We start from the raw sequence: 20,028 nt of genomic DNA, 5'->3' as shown, positions 1-20,028 counted from the left end.
TCTCTCTCACATACACACACCCCTGCCATCTCTCCCCCGCCCCCGACACACACACACAGCCGCGCACACACACACACAAACACGTTGAAAAACAAACACGTCTCGAAAAGATCACGCATGAAAATGGAGGCGTGTATGAAGATGAATAAACTATGAGCGGTTTCTGGTCCTAACGCAGAACAAAAAAAAAAAAAAAAAAAAGCCAAAAAACGAATATTTTAATTAAATAAAATTAAACAAACAAAATAAAAAAAAAAAAGATAAGAAAATAAAATAGAATTAACTATTAATAATTAGTAATAATTATTATTATAATTAAATATCAATTTTGATTATTTAAATGTATTTAAATTTTGGTTATTTAAATACGTACGAAAAAAAAAAAAAATCCAGTGCATTTCTTTTTCCAGAACACAAGGGGGCGCAAAAGATCGGGTTTATTTTTAATCACAGATTATTGGTACCAAAACAAAACAAAACAAAACAAAACAAAACAAAAAAACAACATCAGAAGTTCCTACAATTTAATTTAAATTTTAACTATAACAGATCAAAAATAAACTTTTTAGAAAAACATAAAACTACATAATAGAAAAACAAAACAAAAACAAAAACGCTAACAAGCGAAGGCACTTCCGGAGCTTGTAAAGGGCAAACAATTTTTTTTTTTGTGAGAATAATCATCGCAGCCTTATGAGCAGTACACAGTAAAATACAACAATAAAACATAAATAAACAAACAACTAAATAAATAAATAGTTAGTAGTTACGGAGCTAGCTAGTCCTAGCTATCTCTCAATTTTTTATTTTATATTAAAATCCGTTGTGTTCAGAGACTGAGCCTGTTCACTCGTTTCAGTCCAGCACCTTGCCGTTTTAAAAATTTTACAGGAAAATATTTCTGTTGAATATTGAACATCGCTACTTTAATTTTTTACGATATTTTTCAACTTCTACTTTTTCAAAAACTATTCGCTGCCCTCTGTTGGGAACACAGTGTATAATGTAATGCTTAATTTTATTATTATTTTCATTTATTGTACTTTATAAGATAGATAGTATTTTGGACAAAAACCACATATTGTTAAATTGTTTTCAGTTAAAAAAAATTTTTTTAAGAAAATTAGTTTTTTGTTTAATAAGTGCTTAATTTCACTGTAAATCTTTGACAGTTGGCGTTATTGTTAACAATATCAGAACAAAGTGTCACAATTTCCATTAGATCTTTAATATTATTCATTCCTTCCAGCGAGAAATTCGCTCGACCCCAACGAGCTTGTTGCTATGCAACGAAGTACCGATTTAAAAAAAAAAAAAAAAAAAAAAGCATTGAAAAAAAAATTTTTAAAAGGAAGGAAGGAAAGGTTACTGCTAGTTCAACAAATACATCAGAATTCGTTTTTTTTCTCCGCAGCATTGTACAATTTGCAAATTTTTGAATGGTTACGTTCGCTGCGTTCCTCCATCGTAACACCTGGAGAAATTTTCGGCTTGGGTTGAGAATTTTTTCCCCCGAATCGGATGTGTGACGAGTCAGACGTGCCATGTGTCCATTTTTCTCTTATTTAACATAACTTAAGTTTAAGACAAGCAAACAATAAGATCGGTTTCAAAACCATGGACTGCTGCTGTTACCTAGCTACGAGCCGGGAAAAAAAAAAAAAAAAAAATTGGCGTCATAACCAACTATTATATATAATTGCTTCTTAAAGTTTGACGATGAAATACATTATCGTCCAGTCGCTATGACGATCCAGACAACAGACAGGATCTTAACTGACACACACACACACACACACACACACACACACACACACACACACACACACACACAAAAAAAAACTCGTGTTTCTGAATAAGACGAATCAGACCTCCTGCAGTAATATATTCAGGATCATTTACGTTAATTAGCCCATGTCCTGCGCTCAACTCCTCCTGTTTACCCCGAGGCGACGTTTTTTCTCCCGAATGCAAAGAAAGCTGATGAAGCACTTTCACCTTAATTACCATTTAATTAAGACGTGAGTGCAAAAAAATTCAAACACTGACGTGTCCACGCTCAGGAATATTAATTAACTCGGAAAAGAGAACTCAAATTAGACGTGCAATAAACATTTCACTCTCATTAAAAAAAAAACAAAAAAAACACACATTTATTTCTTTATATTCTTCTTTTATTCTTTTTCTCCGCATGTGGCTTTCCTGCGGCGTCCTCGCTGTATCGCTTACACCGTTCCAGACATTAACAGCATTAAGCAAGCGCCTGCAGCCATGCACCGCAATTTACACTGATGGAGCGCGCCACGGCGGCTCTCTCCCTCTCTCACACACACACACACACACACACACACACACACACACACACACAATCCTATCTGCTAATAGTAGCCTCAGGCACTTTATACTGAATCGTGGAATGGGATGAGCCGTAGCGTATTCGCTCGTTCCTGCGTTCCATGCAGAATTCACAAGCAGCACTCTGAGGAAAGAAAAGGCTACTACGTTCCTTCTCACTGGGGTGGTTCCCTCAAGCCTACACCCTTAGTACCTTCAGCCTTTAGAAAGTACACTACATCCACGTTTACAGCTACAACATTAAATTAAAGGTGCGAAAGGTAACAATGGCACTCTAGCCATGAGGAAAGGTACAGAGGAAAACCCACTACAGTTTCTAAGACAGGTTTCTCACTCTAGTATTGTCTATACGGTGTGTTTAATATTTCATCAGAGGCTCAGTTTTAAACCTACAACACACTCTCTCTCTCTCTCTCTCTCTCTCTCTCTCTCTCACACACACACACGGTCCCATCTCACACGCACCTGCCTCATCCTCTCGGCGGCGTACATCGCTCGTTTCCATAGCGGCGTAGGATGGAAGGCGCTTGTTGGAGCGCGCCTCGGCTCTGTCTGTCTCCCTACCCATCGCCACGACGACCAGCTCTCTCTCTCTCTCTCTCTCTATCGCATATACACACACGCGCCGAGCCAAATCAACAGCTGGCTTCGGTGAGGTCATCCTTGTCTAAGCCAATGGAGATGATGCGCAGGACGGCTGCTAATGTACAGCCCCTCCCTCATTAGCCAATCAGCTGGCACCGCGGACCTGAGAGACAGACGACACTGTGTGCGCGTGTGTTTGTGTGTGTGTGTGTGTGTGTCGCACTGCCGCTGAGGGAGGGTCTGTCGGGGACATAGCGTGCCAAGCGTTTCTCTGGATCCGGAATGTCAGTATCTCAGCCTTATAGTCTTCATTTCATTACTAATCCTTTAACTTAACTTGAGAACGCACTTCAAGTGCACACTCAAGTGCCCTTTACTCAACCCCGTAAACCCTGGAAAAACCACAACGCGTGCTCAATATGCGCCGAGCGCCCTCCGTACTCACAACGCAGTTCCATCACGAGCCTGCGTCATGCAGTCGGGCAGGATTTGCTTTGCTAGCGAGTGCTCGCAGTGTATCTCAGCGGTGTGAAGGATTTCTGCACTGACGGGCGACTCGGCCGCGGCGTCGCTCGCTCTCGGCTCCTTCGTAAGGACCTGCGCGGGGGGTAACGGGCCTTCTGACTGACACTGCAGAGCACCAACCACAAAGCCTGTTAGCAAACAACAAACTACTACACGTCGTCACACACCTAATGCTGACTGTTCCTAAGCAACCCGATATATCACGGTGCAGATCGTGAGACTGCTATTCCTAAGGAAGTGGGAATAACCAATCAGACCACGACCTTTAAGGGCACTTTCATATCTATGAGAGCGTTTATACTTTCTGTTTGTTTGCTATTTGGTTCAGTTTTATTTCCACACAGAACACAGTTAAACAAACTGAGAGGAAAAAAAAAAAAGAAACAAAATAACACCATGGGCTGACGATTGTGTAGGGATGAAAACGCTTTCAATTCAATGCTCAGAAATGCAGAAACAATAAACCACAATAACAATTTAGTTCACAGTAAATCACTAAATAATTCTCGAAATAAGGAGTTTAAGTTATTCTGTGGGTGAAATCCATCTTTTTTTTTTTTCCACCTGATGCTGAGACTGCCAGATACTAAGGGTATGAAAACACGCCGTGTATCGCTTTTCAGGGGGGCAAAACTTACGCCAACGCAAGATGGCTGCCACTCGCGATATCCTGCGGTCACTTGGAGCGTCGTAAATTAATTTTACGCTTCCACGTAGAGCAATACCAACATAAACAGTGGAGGCAGTACAGCACCATGTGACACTGCGTCTCCAACTGAAGAAACAAACTAGGCTTTGTGTCTCAAAACGCACACTTGTGTAATATTTTGCATCACTATTGAGTACTGGTTTTCCAATTACAGTTAGCGCTTAATTTTTAAAAACCTCTCTTGCATCATTTGAACAGATCGAAAAGTCAGTCTTGTGCACTTCTGGATTTTTAAAATTCAGTAAATACTTTTGAAAGTGAGGTCAGACTAATTGATTTAAAACGCGCTCATGACAACAATCACGACGACGGCGGAAAGCTTTAAAGAGAAACTTTGCTTTTTCACTGTACTCACTGAGCATAGACGTGTCACATGACTACCGAAGTGTGGTAACTCGGGAAATCTCCCGAAGAAAAACAAACTCAGGACCCATAGAGACCCAAATGCTCATGCTCACATACAAATATTTAATATTACGCACAAAATATTAACTTAAACTGCCAATTACTAAACAAATAATGGCCCAATGTATGACATGAATGAAATTGTGTGAGGGACTCATGGCTATTATTAGCTAAACAACCATTATTTTTGCTCAGGGATTTTTGTTTCAAACAAATTGTTTAAAATTGTAATATTTGGTACGAAATTTATTACCTACTGCTCTCAATCAGAGTTTGCAACAGTTATAAAATTACTAACAACGATGATATTAAAGGAACATATATTGCGACAATTTATCACAAGATCAATATTATACCATTGTTTATGTAGGAAATCTTTAATAAAAATCTATACATCTCCATCCATCCATCCATCTCATGTCAGTTTAGTGCTCCGAACGAACAGGAAGTGGGTGTGGTCTGAATTTGAACACGAATCCTAGCACTACGCTCCTGGAAACACTGGACAATAACAGGTTGAGGAATTTACAGTTCCTCGACCACAGCTATATCACTCGAGTACACAGGAGCAAACAACTCAAGACAATCAAACACAGAAAGAAAGAGATAGATAGATAGATAGATAGATAGATAGAATCTGTTAAGAACACGCTATCTGTTCACAACCCTTCCATCTCCGAACGCGACAAGCTGAATTATTGCCGAAGAATCCCATTTTTGTTTCTTTTTTCGTTCCATAAAGGGTTCTGATTTGTCGAACGCTTTTAGACACACATCTCCGTGCTCCTTTTTTTTTTTTAGCAGAGGAGCTAGGAACATGAGGTGTAGGAATGGGGATGATCGCAGTGCACTTCAGTGCTTATTGTTTTCTGTGTAACTGTTGTTCCTGCTGCTTTCAGGTCGTCCTGCAACTCTTCGGGATGTTGCGTGAAATCTTCTCCACCAATGGCGACGCCTTTTATAATGACACCATTGACACTTATAGCTAGAACTGGATTTATTTTTACGTAACTATTATGTGTATATATTTATATTTTCAATACGGTGTCTGGATTCTTTTCCTCTTATCAATTTTGGTTTTTCTTTCCCCCCTCCTCAAAAAGATCTTTTTTATGCATTTTTTTATGCATACGCTTTTGTTCATATTCACAAGTATAAGATCTAAAGACATGATATTGTTAATTAGAAGTCGATATACGCACTGGAAGTGTATTTTCCAAACACTGCAATATTCTCCTTATGTCACAGAATCAAAATTTCTAACAAACAGCATTTCAGTCAGTTTGAAAACCTCCCCTGCAGAGGTCGTCTGTCGTCTGGTGCCTAGTGTAATGTCCTTGAGGTTACACGGAAAGTAAAGACGCTGTAGCAGAGACCACGCAGAGCTAGCACAGCGCTCTGCTTAAAAACAAACAGGCCATTTTTAAACAGCCGCTGTCAGCTAATGCGTTAATGAACTCGACCTCCTCTGGCTTTCATTATAAAAATACATATTAAACTGACAACAGAAAAAAAATGATAAAAGAAAGGACGAAGCTCCCAAAAGCCGAGCTGAAGCACGCTGTCTCCGTCGCCTCATCTGCATTATAAAGCAGTCAGAGGAGCCCTGCCGTATAATTAAGGCCCGCGATGCAATTTGCTTTGAGAAGAAGTGACAAATGTGTTTATTTACGCACTCCCTACGGAAGCTGGCGCCACCCTGAAGTGCGCAGGAAACGGCCGATGAAGAGGGGATGTGATAACCGACAGCCTCTAACGAGCTCCCGAAGGGTGCAGGGACATGAGTGGCGGTTTCCATCCTGCTCATCACGGGCCGTTTCTTAGCCTCGTTCTGGTTATTGCCGTTTTTTTTCGACGAGAGCGAGAGACTGACTCGGGATCGGTTGCGCTGGGGGAAGTTGAAAGGCGGCGCGAGGAAGCCGAGTGGTGTTGGGAGTGGATAATAGCTCATCCTCATTAGCGCGAGACATCCTGAACAGCGGGTGCGGCGGGTCACTGCGGCTACACCAGGACATCTTGGAACAAAGTGGAGCTGAAGCGTGATGTGATGGAGTCGCTCCAGATGGCACTGATCGGTCCTGTCACGCTGGTGCAAATAAAACCCCAACAAACACCACGTGGTACTCAGTACGGAGCGGAGCGATGATTCTAATCCGTGTCCTTAACTACGAAACTTCTGAATCTGGAGTACACACCAGCGTGCCTTAGTCTAGCAATTTGCTTTATTTATTAATGACTTTTTTTTTATCCGTTTATAGTTACATTTAATGTTGTGCAATGCCCAGGAGACGCGTTATGTTTTTGTTTTGTTTTTTACATTCTATTCGAGTTATAAACAGTAGTTCCCCTCATCAGAATTCAATTAGTTGGCTCAGCCAATCAGATTTTAGGACTCTCTGTTAAATAACTGATTTCACGCTGTCAATTTATCCACTGCGACTCAGGCTGATACAAGGCTATGGCTTGTTTGTTACCAGCCTTTTTTTTTTTTTAAGCCAAATGTGGCAGCCGGGACATTAGACTTCCCTCGAGGGGAGAGGAAAACACGTTTTTTTTTACACTTTTTTTTTTTTTACAGGGCGGGACAAAAGCTTTCCATCTGATTGGATGCGAATTGAAAGAGTACAGGATGAGTCATTACATTTTTTTTAAACCATTGTCCTGTTAATAATAAAGTCTAAAATTAAAATAAGAAAGAACAAGAACAACAAAAAAAAAAACCTGTGTGCAAAAGTTTGTGTACCCCTGGCCAAATTACATATTGATTGTTGAAGTGAAAAGAGGTAAACACACCCGCTGCCGCAAACTGTTTTGGAAAAAAAAAAAAATTAAGTTTAATGCACTGTTACATTTAAAAATAAATAAATAAATAAATAAATATTGTGGCATTTGCAAAAGTTTTGACACCCTTCCAGCTGTACCGTCTCATACCCTAATTAACTCGCAAGGCTTTAACTGACTCATTAGGACTTAAGTCAAGAACTGTCACTAGGAATAACAATTCTAGATCACAATAAATGCCCTGACCCTTCGAGAATGAATAAAATATGCATACAACTGTAAAGCCTAACCTCTACAATTCCGAGTCTCAGAAACTAGGAGCTGTAGAGAAGCAGTCTCAATGCTCCACTCTTCGTCTGAAGGATCCACGTTTAAAATAAAAAGCGCACGTCGCTTCTGATGCAAAACACACATCAGATTCATTGTGTTGTGGTAGTGACATTATTTGCATCGGCTTCTCGTATAACGTAGCAGTGTATCTAATCTACAGTGAGGGGTCAGGATCAGTCGTGTAATATAGTTGGCTGGGTTTTAATGACATTTATTAATTCTGTTAATTGAAATCCATTAACTGAAGTTGACGGGTATTGACATCACGCTTTAAATAAAATAAAAAACGAGGTCCAAGGAAATCAGACTGGAAAATGTCTAATCTGATCCGACACTAATCTATTAGGTACGGTAAGGTAGGTTATGTGACGGCTACACTTAGGCGTAGTCAAGAAGTTATACGTAATGATGTGAAGAGTTTGTGTGAAATTCCGTTGCAGTAGTAGAGGTGAATATTCTCACACTAATGACTAATTGTTTTTTGTATTTTTGGTGCATTAAAATGAGCTGCAGGAGTTTATAATAACAAGTCCACTTTATTAGGAACACCTGCTCATTCATGGAAAGTCCTGGGATTTTCACACACACACAACAATGTGTAGAGTTTACACAGACTCCTGTCAGCCATGAACAGGAATCAGAAACTACAGCGTGGACGTGAAAACTTAAACAGCCCGGTCTTTTCCTGATCTTTAACTTTCCAGTTTCAAATAAAGCGCATGGTAGCGTGTATTAAAACTAATAAGCCTTTGAGTTGCTGGCACGGCTAAATATATTTGAAAATGTAATTTCTTAGGCTTGATCGCAAAACAGTCCAAAGATTGAGGCCCAATGATGAAACCCTATCGTCACATTCCTGTCATTAATTAAGCGCTTGCAGGACTGATCCACTTTACTGTACTGCTGAATAAAGAGTTAAGCTACAGCGTCAAATCTCCAAGTCCCGCTTGATGCAGATTAGACCTCGTTTCTTCCCCTTATTTATTTTCCTTATGACAGAAACAGGGCAGCTCAGGAAGCCTGGCAAAACACTGCACACTGTATTTATATATATATATATAAAAAAAAAAAAACGTCACAAAGTCAAGAGTCCTTGGTGTTTTTTTTCCCGCTCTGGGTTTGCTTAACGCTGTAGTTTTCACGCTCAAGTAAAACTACAGTTTCTCCACACATGCACCGAAAGCAAAGAGACGTATCTCGAGAACAAAATAAACGTCTTGCTATAATCAGGCCTATTTTTCAGATATATATATATATATATATAATCTCGCAACGTTTGGACGCACGATCAGCCTGGAAACGTCGAAATGATGTCACCACGTCACTCAGTCAGATTTTTAGCTCCAGTGTTTCTTAAAAGAATGAAACAAAATGGCTGACAAGTTCCACATTCCAATGAACCCTCATAGAAAAATACATCACAGAAAATTTACAGTGACTTTAACAGCCTCCGTGATACTGCGAGGCAATACTATATCTCTAATAAAGCAGCAAAACTGGATAAAACTGGATCGCTACACGCGAGCTCATTAAAATCTGTATCGTGGTAACAGAAAGGTCCTCACTTTGTTGGTCAGCGTTTTAAAACACGGCTCATTTAGACATTTTATTTGGTCATAATGGCTGGCGCTAATGGAAACCAAAGTGATTTAGTACCTAACAAAATCCGGTGACCTTTAAATATTACACATTTTAAATCATTTTCAGGCCAATGTGCCACCCAGCAGTGCATTAGGGTTTAATAAAGGATCCAGGCTTAAATTGGACCAAGATCTTCTACAAAGTTTGGCTATTACATACGGTATAAATGGTACGACTTGGTGATGCTAAAAAAAGAATGAACGTTTGAACAGGTAAAGTGAAAGACAAGCCAAGAACTCGGATACGAATCTCACATTAAAGTAGCAAGATTTCTGACCAATGAGTGAACGAGTTTTAAAGACGCAACAGTCGATTTTTATTTCTTACTTGTATAAATAACCTAGAATGTGTGTTGAGCGTGATAAAAAAAAAAATGATTGTTTAAGCCATGACCTCAGCACAAGTGTGTAATGTGGCTGAGAAAACCTGTGTGGAAAACTGGCTTCTGGCCCGGAGCACTTGTTTGTGTTTACATGGGCCTCCTATCAGTCGTTTTATAGACGCTTCCCAACGCTGCCTCACTCTGCCTCTATCTCGGCAAAGAGCCTAACCGGATAATTCTCCCGTGAGCCAAAAAAAAAGAAATCATGCTGCGCTTTAGAAAAAAAAAAGGCACGTCTCATAGGGCGCGTCTCAATCAGCTCCCTAGTTCAGCAGTCAGCTGATCAGGGAGTCGGCCATCTTAAGTGCTGTCTCGATCACAGAATATTTCCCTAAAAAAATCCCACAATGCACCACAAAAACCAGGGAGCATCGATGCTCACTATATTCCCTTACTGGAAATGTCATATTTTCTGAAGCCTCTCAGACAACTTCATCTATAAATGTAAGTAGCTTGTTATCGCTGTTGTTGTATCTCTCAAATGATTACTTACGTTATCAATTTTTCACTTTATTTGACGTTCTATATACAGTTCGATTGAGTCGAACGACTTTTTAGTGTTTAATGATTTTTAAAAATATCCACTAGCTAGCCTACGATCCTGCTTGAAGTACCATGACAGAAACGCGTATGATTACGTTAACAAATTTATAAGGCGTATAACGTCAGAAAGATATCGGTCCTGCATGTCGATAAATGCAAGTGGTGACGTTTTACGACGCGAGTACGTAGTCCTGTCGTTGGTAATTGCGTCATCAGCGTCCCGACGTGTGTAGTCCTTTGCAGCGCCTGAATTTGTGTACACGATACACTGATTCACTGCCTAGGGAGCTAGGGAGCGGATTGAGACGCACCCGCAGTGTTATAAAGCAGCCGAATGGCTGAGTGCACTTGAAAGTGACGTCACGCTAACTCTAGCTGAACCCTATGATGCAAGTTTTGGGGGGCGGAGCTTCGTGAACACGTCCTTGCAGACACCTACTTATCCGTTAGAGCCCTAATCTCGACTTAAGAGTGTGACTAATGCTTTTTTTGGCTTTTCGTTTTGTTTAATTACCTGCGGCGTGTAAACAAACCAAACCACACAGCAAATAAACCAAAGGAAACCATTTCATTCAGACTAATAGATGTGAAAGCGCTGTAAAAATAAATCCCCTAACTCCATCGCCGAATGTTTGTATTCGAGACAATCTTGTTTAGCACTCCAGCTTTCAGACCAAGTGCAATCAACAGGGTGGGAGGGGAAAAAAAACCAACAAAAAAACGAACACAGAATAACCTTCAGAAATGTTTTAGCATCTCAAAGCAAGACGGCTCGACTCGAGTGCTAAGTACGCCAAGAAATTCAGTCAGGGGGGAAAAAAAAAAACTGTGTCGAGTAATTTGTTATGAAATACAGATAAACATTGCGTAATCAGTGATTATCGAAATGCTTTCATTGAGTTCGTTTTCTGGCTAAACATTAAACTTTCTGAAGGTGAACTTGGTCATAAGTGGCAAGGAAAGAACGGAATAGACAAATCATCTCTATCAGGTTTTTTTCCCCCTTTTTCTTCAGTATTGTCTGTTTCGATTGGTTGCCCAGAAAGCTAACTGAATAGGCTAAAAAAAAAAAAAAAAAAAAAGTGCTAGCTGACACATTGTAAGAAAGTATAGCTAGCTAGTTAAGCGCATTAATTAATTAATTATGGCTGCACAATATATCGAAATTATCAAAATATCGCTAATGTAAATATCACGATATGCGTATCCTAAAGACTGGCGATGACTGAATGATGTTAATACTTCAAAAAGTTACGAAAAGTCAATGTTCTTCAATAGCCTTAATACAGAATAAAGGAAACGAGTGACGGACAGAAGACGACTGTGTACTCCGTAGTCACGAAGTGGTTGAGCTGAAATATTTTCTCTCAGGATGTTTAACTGAATGGTGATGTACTGTGTGTTTAGTAAGCAGGACAGTTCTAAGGCTGTAATGCTTAGTCGACATGATTGTTGAGGTCAATTATGAAAGAATATTGACGTGGTTTTTTTTCGATGTGTCATTTACTTAACCAACAAACAGAGACTTCTTCTAAACTGAAATATTTACTGGGTCAAATCCAGTACAACAGCACTACTACTGCACCGCAGAGCGCCGTGCGCAAAACTGTTTTAGACACAGGACACAAAACAAACAAACAAACAAAAAAAAAAAACCAGATTGATCGGATTGATTTCACTTGCAACATACAGGCTCCTTGCTTAGATAACAAGAAGCCGAAGAGAGCCGTCCGAATGACCCTGAAGGGAAAAAAGGTTTAATGCTGTTTCACGTCACGTAGCTGTGAACTTTGTGTGTGATGGACAAAACTCGAAAGCGAGGCATGAAAGAATTCACACATCCCGGAGAGAACTTAAAATGATATCTACAATGATGGAGCAAAACCTAAAACACCTAAAAAAAAAAAAGCCCGGTACAATGCTGAGAGAATGATGTTTTGCGTTTAAAACAAATTCCTTATCGTCATTCCTTACTGTAACAGGAAGTAATTATTAAACGAGTAAATCAGGAGAGTAACAAGATATTAAAATGTTACGTTTCACCTCACAAATTGGTTTTACATTATATTATTATTATACATATTTATTATAGACAGTCTCATTTATAAAAGCCATATTTGATTGTTGGCTAAAAATTGGATATAAATTATCGACTATTAAAATATTCACTTCTTTGCAGTCGTATTTTCCACACAGAGATTTTTCTTTCTTCTTATTCAACTTCAAAAAAAAAAAAAAAAAAAAAAAAACCCACAAAAGATTTGGCAGTTCAGACTTTTTTTAAACCAGGAAGCAGCTTGAAAGTAAAGTCCCGTGAGTAGCGGTGAGAAATGATTCACTGACCGCTTCTTTTTTTTTTTCGTTACTCAACGCACGCTTTTAAACCATCGTTAATCCGTGCGTTTCGCAACTGACCTGCGGTTACTGCCTGCTAATGACTCAGCTTTCGGCTGACTCGCTTACGTATTAAACATTTCCTTCGGTTTTTTTAATGCTTGAAGCTTGAGCTGGGTGAGGAGCGCTCCTCCGTCTGGTTGTGTTTGGACGGAAAAGCAAAAGAGATCATAACAATAATCCGAATGATCCGATTATTAGCGTTTACAGGAAATGTGATAACGAGCGGATTCTTGATGTGCGCGTGTAAAACGTGTTTCTCAAAACAAACTCATTTCTTCTCAAGTATGCTTTCAATTAAAAAAAAAAACAGGAAGGCAGAGTGATGACGTGTCGTGTCGTGCTTGTGCACTTATTTACACAACAGCCAATAGCGATTGAGATACACACCATGCCCCTAGACAACAAACACACCTTACAGTAGCTTAGTGCACTAGCTAAATATGAAATATAGAAATGAGAAGAAGTTTAAAGTGTGCAGGATTTCTCTCCCCTGCCTTCACCCTCGCTTGTCCACTTTAACCAGGATGATATCCTAGACGAAGATACAGTGTGTGTTTTTCAATCGCGTCGCACGCGCTTGAGCTGAGGCCGACCGTCAGATCTTCGGCAGGAGATATCAGAACAGTGGGCTAAAGGGTTAGAGCTAGTTAACCATTACTCTACTCGATAATATATTATATCATACTCTCTTACTGATGGAGAAAGCCCTGACAGTGTATAAAGACTCAATCAGTCTGAGGTAGTGTATGTAAAACACTCTATATGGAATTCAATTTGCGCCAAAAGTATTGAACCTATCTTTTCAAGAAACGGACAAAACTATACAATGAGAGAGAATGAAATAAAAACACTCTGAACCTGAAAACTATGAACTCAGCGGCGAAAATGTAACACGGTCTACAAATAAACAGCATTCTCTCTCAACAGTTTTCTCAGGTTCCTTTTCGCTAATCACGGTTTACGAATACGGCCCCAGAGTTTTCGTTTACGCGTCACGAGTTTACGTACGTCATTCTGGCACAGACCTCTCGTGTGGGCGGGGCTTAACAGCGATTTACTCTCGTTGGTTAGTGAGATTTGCGTTGACAGCTTCCTGAGCTGGAAGTAGAGATGCTCCTGAGAGCTCATCTCAGGAAAAATTAATTATGAACTAACATACTAAGAAAGTAAGTAAGTAAGTAAGTAATTCCCACTACAAAGTATAAACACTATAACTACACAGAGAACTACATCCAGTCGATCCAAATCTCACTAGCCAATGAGAGTAAATCGCCGTTAAGCCCCGCCCACATGAGAGGTCTGTGCCAGAATGGCATAGGTAAAACCGTGATTAGTGAAAAGGAAGCGTAGAAAACTGTTAAGAGAGAATGTTGTTTATTTGATGACAGAGTTACATTTTTGCCTCCGAGTTCACTGTTTTCAGTTTCAGAGTGTTTTTCGTTTCATTTCTTGAAAAGTTAGCTTCAATACTTTTATCACAAATTTAATTCCGTAAAACTCCACCATCATCATAATGAAAAACTCCAACCATTTATCGACGAGTCTCGGGTGCAGGAAGACGCGCAGCCAAAAAAGCCTCACACAGGAGCCATGTTTTACTGCAACTACTGTAGAGCAAGACACGCCCCCTCCACCCCGGGGGGCGGAACACAGCTGTTCTAGAGAGCGTTTGATTGGACGAGGACAAAAATACTACTGAAACACGTCATCAAACATTTTTAAACATTTTACCAAACTTGAAAAATGATAAAATGAACTGGAGAACAATTTTTGTCATTTTCTTTCCTTTCTTAAAAATTTATTCATGGTCAGGTACAAAATCTTGATTTTCAGGGCCACTTTAACCAGCTATCCATATGTGGCCTTGTGTATGAGACTGTTTTTATCTCAGGAGCACAAACACTGCCATGAAAAACCCCTAAACCCCTGTCTACAGCTTCTTCCCGAATTAAACCGGGATAAGTGTGTGAAATACCGTGAGATGTCCAAAAATCAGGCTTTTTATTCACAAAACAAACTGCTGAAAAGGAAACTAGAATGCATTCAGATTACACTTCAAACTATATAAGTACATTTTATACTATAAATATAAAACTAGACATTTTGTATTCAATTATGAAAAAACTCCAGGGCAAAAAAAAACAACTTAAAATAAATAAAATGGCGTGAGAACACGAAAAAAAAAAGGACAGCACAAAAACGGGGAAGGATAAGACACCCGGTTAGAGGCTGAATCCCAAACGGCTGTGTGTTGTACAGGTATGACACTATATAGCGCGTTAAAGTCATTATGTCACACCCTAATTAGGGCACTCGGGCAGGGAGCAGGGAGCTGTTTGGACACCGAGCCTGTGTATCTTTAGCATGGCATGGGACAGCGCAAAACTAAACGCTGCTTAGCTCACTTAGCTCGCCAAGGCGTCCTTTACTACAGCGGCTTTTAATACCAAAGCGAGCTGGCGCGACTTTACACACCCCAGGAGCTGAACTTAATTACACAGCTTCATTACATAGACATTTCAACACACAGAATTTCTTTAATTTATGCGCTAATGGCGATGCCGCTAGTTTAGTTAGCTTGAGAAGCTAACCGGTGCCTTTACAGTTACAGAGTGTCAGTCTTGCTGATGAATACACAGCTACAGACTACATTAAAAACAGAACAGAAGCAAATACAAACTCACCGCTATGAACGATAGAAGCTGAAAATGTCCAGAAGAAAGAAAAACAAATCAACGTAGCAGCAGCATGTATAGGCTAACTGGCTAACTGAGCAAGTCAGTCACAGCGGCGCAAAGGATGCTGGGAGAGCAAGAGGCGGGGGAAGAGGAATGACCGACAGTCAGCGCAGCCAATCAGATCACAGAACAACAACAACAACAACAACAACAACAACGATAATAATAATAATAATAATAATAATAATAATTTCTATATACATATAAAACATATATTCTATATATTTCCTATTTATAAATTATATATATATATTTTATCTAAATATTTTTTAAATCCTGAATAAATTGGCTTCATAATAATGAGGCCTTAGGCGCTCTCTGATTCTACACAACGTTTATAAAATTAACCTATAAAATGCAAATCATTGTTTAATTTCATACATAAACATTCGACTGGACATGAAATAGTTTTTTTGTGAGAATATATATATATATATATATATATGAGTAATTAATAGTTAATTAATACTTTATGTTCTTCTTATTTGACTCTGAATTATATATTTTATATAATTTTGTTCTTATTTTGTGTTCTTCCTCTTTGCTCTCACTTTATTAATATATTCTACTGATTCTTGTCTTTTATGTGAGAAGAAATATGAAGAATGATTGTCGGAGGTCAAGAATCATAGGACAAATTACACCTTGACAAGGTTCAATCATATACTATATATAAGCATGTGTTCAAAAAAATCTAAAAAACAAACAAACAAACAAACAAAAAACAACAAGGAATTTATAATAATCAATAACAAATCAATTGTTGGAGTTGCAACTTTCCCCCATACCGCTACGTAGATCTGTTTTGCTATTTTTCATAACTTCATCCATTTTTTAGAATTATTTTTATTTGTTTCATTATTTTTTTTATTTATTTATCTCTTTATTTTTTATTTATCTATTTATTTATGTATTTATTTATAAATTTTTGGATCTCTTTATTTTTTATTTATGTATTTACTTATGTCTTTATCTGTTTATTTATCTATGTATGTATATATGTATATATGGATGGATGGATGGATGTAGTCAGTTGATATGGCGCCTGTCTAACACCCAGGGTCGCTTTACTAGGTACATAACACATAAGTAACATCATTAGCAACAAAAACAACAACAACAACAACAACGTGTGTATTGAAGTTGCAGTTTTGAAATAATCCATGTTTGTATACTAGCGCACTACACAGTATGCCGCAGTAGGACGCAACCAGCTGTTGTTATTGTTGTTGTTTTTGTTGCTGCAGTTGTTGTTGTTGTTGTTGTTATTGTTGTTTTTCCCCGCACACACTCGCACTGCAGCGGCCCTGTGGCGTTGAGCTCGTGCAGCTCGTGTCGCGCGGTTATGACGTAGGCGCCACGCCACATTGCCGCGAAAAGTCAAAACGCGCGTGACACGACGAAGCTAACGGTTTACCTTAAACTTTATACGGATATGAAGAGAAAATGGCTGTTTTTTGAGGTGTAGTTTAATACATGAGCACTAATTTTAAACAGTATAAGCTGCCTGCTGTCTGTTAGTTGAGCTGTCAGGTCAGCTAGCTCATGTTTTAGCTTGTTTACAGCTAACCAGGTTTGAGCTTTGAGCTTTTTTTTGTTTGTTTTTGAGCTGGTTTGTTTATTTTGTAAGAAGACAATGCTAAGCGCTCAGGCTAAAGGCAGGGACGAGGAGCTGCTGCTTCTTCCACAGAAGCTGGAGAAGAGGCTGCTGCCATTTCAGCGCCAAGGAGTCCAGTTCGCTCTTTCCAGGGCTGGAAGGTCAGGAAAATACACCTTAAATAACAGGAGGTGAACATGAGAGAGCAGGAGGAAGGGTGGGAGACTGTAGAAATAAAGGACATAATGTCTGAAAGTGTACAGCATGTGTTCAGGGTGTGTTCAGGGTGTGTGAAGTATAAACACTGCACAAGTTGTTTATATGGATGATGTTTAAAAGCTCTAAAAGAAATAAAAGTGCTGAACAAATGAAATACGTTTATATTGAAATATTCAGCATATTATTATTATTATTATTATTATTATTATGCTGTATTTTCGTTATTCCTGTCAGAACACTGTTCAGGGGAAAGTACCTGCCATGCTCAAAAGCAGGCCAGAACTCGCCTTATGACGTCACGGTCTAATCTGCATATGCATTGCGTCATCGTGGTCATTTACATATCAAAGAAATTGTGACTTGAAAAAGGATTTTTTTTTTAAGGCACTTAGAATATAATAGATTTTTTTTTCCGAGGAATAACGCTCTGTTCGACTAAAACGTGTAACTTGGAATTAGCGAACTTCCGACTATGAAAAAACGAAGGAGGGAAAATTACTCCTCACTTCGCAATTTCTACTTTTGCATCAGATCAGTCAACATACAGACATATTAACTTTGTTAAAAATATACATATACAAAATATCCATTATTGGGCTGATGTATACTTCTGCGTGGACATCAGGACGCCTCTAAGAGGCGCTGTCTCATGTACCACACCATAATTTACTGAATTACTCAGCGAAGAAGGCCCTGAAACAACGCAACATCAGTGTTTCACCGTAAGATTAATAAATAGAACATAACGAGGGCATGAGATTGTTTTGAAAAGTGCTGGAGGGAAAAAAAACCCTTTCTGTGATTTATAAACCGAATGAATTGGAACTGAAACGTGTCAGTATTCAGCAGTACGAGTAGCATTTGTATCGAAGCCTTTCCATGTAACTAGCGTATAAATCCACAATTCTATCGGTGCTTTAAAGTTTATTTTCGTTGCGTTGCTGTGCTTTAAATCACCTACAGTGTGTGTTTATTGGACGGAACAGTAAGTCGAGTGTGCGATCCTGATTATATAATGAACTACAGCTCTTCTATAGCCTCAGCAGTTTATATACCGGATTTATGTGAACGCAATTTTGTTGTTTTCTGTGAATAAATTATTCATGAAACGCACGGGTCTGAGAAACTAACAGCGTGAATCTTTCAGCTGAGATTGTTACTCAGCGCTGTGCATCCGTTTCTGTCGCGAGCTGTTTTAACGTTTTTAACAGACGACACTAGACGTCTATAGAAGACGGAAAGTTCTGGATGCGATGAGAGAGAATTGTTTAGTATTTTGAACAGTATTGCTCTGATTTAAACAATATTAACCTGAATTTGATTAAACCCACAGAAGAAATGTCACAGCGTCTCATCAAGCCGTTTCCGTCTAGTAACCGACGCATCTCTCCGCCAACCAATCAGCACAGAAGAAACACACAATACGGTTATCTCACGCGAGGACTGCACGCTAGGACGTCTCTGCGTTACATATTTACCCATGATCCCTCTCTCTGCTTCGCAACACAAAGATGCTTTAAGGCAGAGGTATAAATGAGCCTTTAGCTGACTAGATTGTTGCTAACAAAAGACGAACATGCTGTTGCCTAGAGACCTGACTGATACGAAGCACTGACACTGGAGACTCCTTCCATGAAACGTTACTGAACAGAAATATCAACAATGAGAGCAAAGCTTTTTATCTGTTTATTATTAGTCTTAGACTAACTAAGCTTTTACTATAGAAATGGGTAAGTGCATTAATCCACAAGTTCTGACCAATCAGAATCAAGTATTCACGGTATAAACCGTGTTAATAGGTTAGTCGTGTCCTGCCACTATTTTTCTGCATTATAATATAATTACACACATACATCCCGAGCATAGCGTAGTCTCCGACCGTCTTTAAGTCAGAGAGATTGTTTAGCTCAGCTGGCGAGTGATTAAAAGCAAGCAGACGATGTAATTTACTCCAGCTCCGGGTCGATGGAAGTCAGGTCAGAGCAGTCAGACGCAGATAGTGTTGATGAAGGTTGATCTATAGCAGGACGCGGGAAAGCTGTGTTCTCCGGGAACGGGGTCAGGCAGTTAATTAACGCTGCGTTCAGAGAGACTAACACTGCTGAACCTCGCACGCGTCTTCCCCGGAGACCAGTACAGCTCTCCTAGTGAGGATAAATAAGAAGAACTTTGCTTAATGAATGCTGTCTAATTTAATTTGATCCCTCTAGTGCAGGATATTTGATTGCCGGGGACAACCCCGAAAATCCCGGATTTGACTCGGGTGCAAGGAAATTCTATTGAGAATTGATTTACTTCACAACCTTGAGTACATTTTAGAATGTTTTTTTCTTTCAATTTAGTCCCTTTCCACCCTGTTATCACACGTCAGCTTTGCCAAAGTGCTTGTTCGGCATAGCGTAGCCGTGTGAAATCATATCCTTATTGAAAAGCACAATCTACCCTGAACGACTCGGATATTAATCTTTATAATTAATACGTGAGCTTCAGTGGCGTCCGAGATTTATTTTATAAAGACATTTTTTATAAAGTTTAAAACGTCTTTCGGACTTGTTTGACCTGTGTTCACTATGGTTACCCACAATGCCGTTTGACCGCCCGCCGATAGTAGTGCAGCAGGAGTTAGCCCTCGCTTCATCTCTACCTAAAGAGAGCGATGCAGCGGCGCTTTAGTCATTGAGCCTGTCCAGCTGTCTCGCCTCCCTCACGTGTACACTCGCGCTCATCATCTCCTTAGATCGCTATCTACAACAAGCCACGTCTCGGCCGCGCGCAAGTGCGTCCCGTTGCTGCGTAAAAAGTGCCTGGCGTAAGTATTCAC

The 20,028-nt window shown here is 39.4% G+C and overlaps 2 protein-coding genes across 11 annotated transcripts in view; one reads left to right on the top strand and one right to left on the bottom strand.

Annotated features, from left to right (window-relative positions):
- LOC113547438 (R3H domain-containing protein 1) overlaps positions 1-15,494 on the bottom strand; it is a 48,583-nt gene extending 33,089 nt beyond the window's left edge. For 9 of the 10 annotated variants that reach the window (XM_026947773.3, XM_026947776.3, XM_026947775.3 and 6 more), the window contains exon 1: positions 15,338-15,494. The gene's annotated coding sequence lies outside the window, so the exon portion shown is untranslated. Of the gene's footprint in view, positions 1-2,820; positions 2,967-15,337 lie in introns of those variants that run through there. The other variant, XM_026947774.3, reaches the window with a different exon arrangement.
- Positions 15,495-16,315: 821 nt separating this feature from the next.
- Positions 16,316-20,028, top strand: part of zranb3 (zinc finger, RAN-binding domain containing 3) — a 70,879-nt gene continuing 67,166 nt past the window's right edge. The window contains exon 1 of the mRNA XM_026947798.3: positions 16,316-17,149. Coding sequence (XP_026803599.3) covers positions 17,028-17,149 — 122 coding nt within the window. The 5' untranslated portion in view covers positions 16,316-17,027. The remainder of the gene's footprint in view (positions 17,150-20,028) is intronic.

The sequence above is a fragment of the Pangasianodon hypophthalmus genome, chromosome 25 (genome assembly GCF_027358585.1).
Source record: "Pangasianodon hypophthalmus isolate fPanHyp1 chromosome 25, fPanHyp1.pri, whole genome shotgun sequence".
NCBI lineage: Eukaryota > Metazoa > Chordata > Actinopteri > Siluriformes > Pangasiidae > Pangasianodon > Pangasianodon hypophthalmus.
This window is presented reverse-complemented; position numbering and strand designations above follow the sequence as displayed.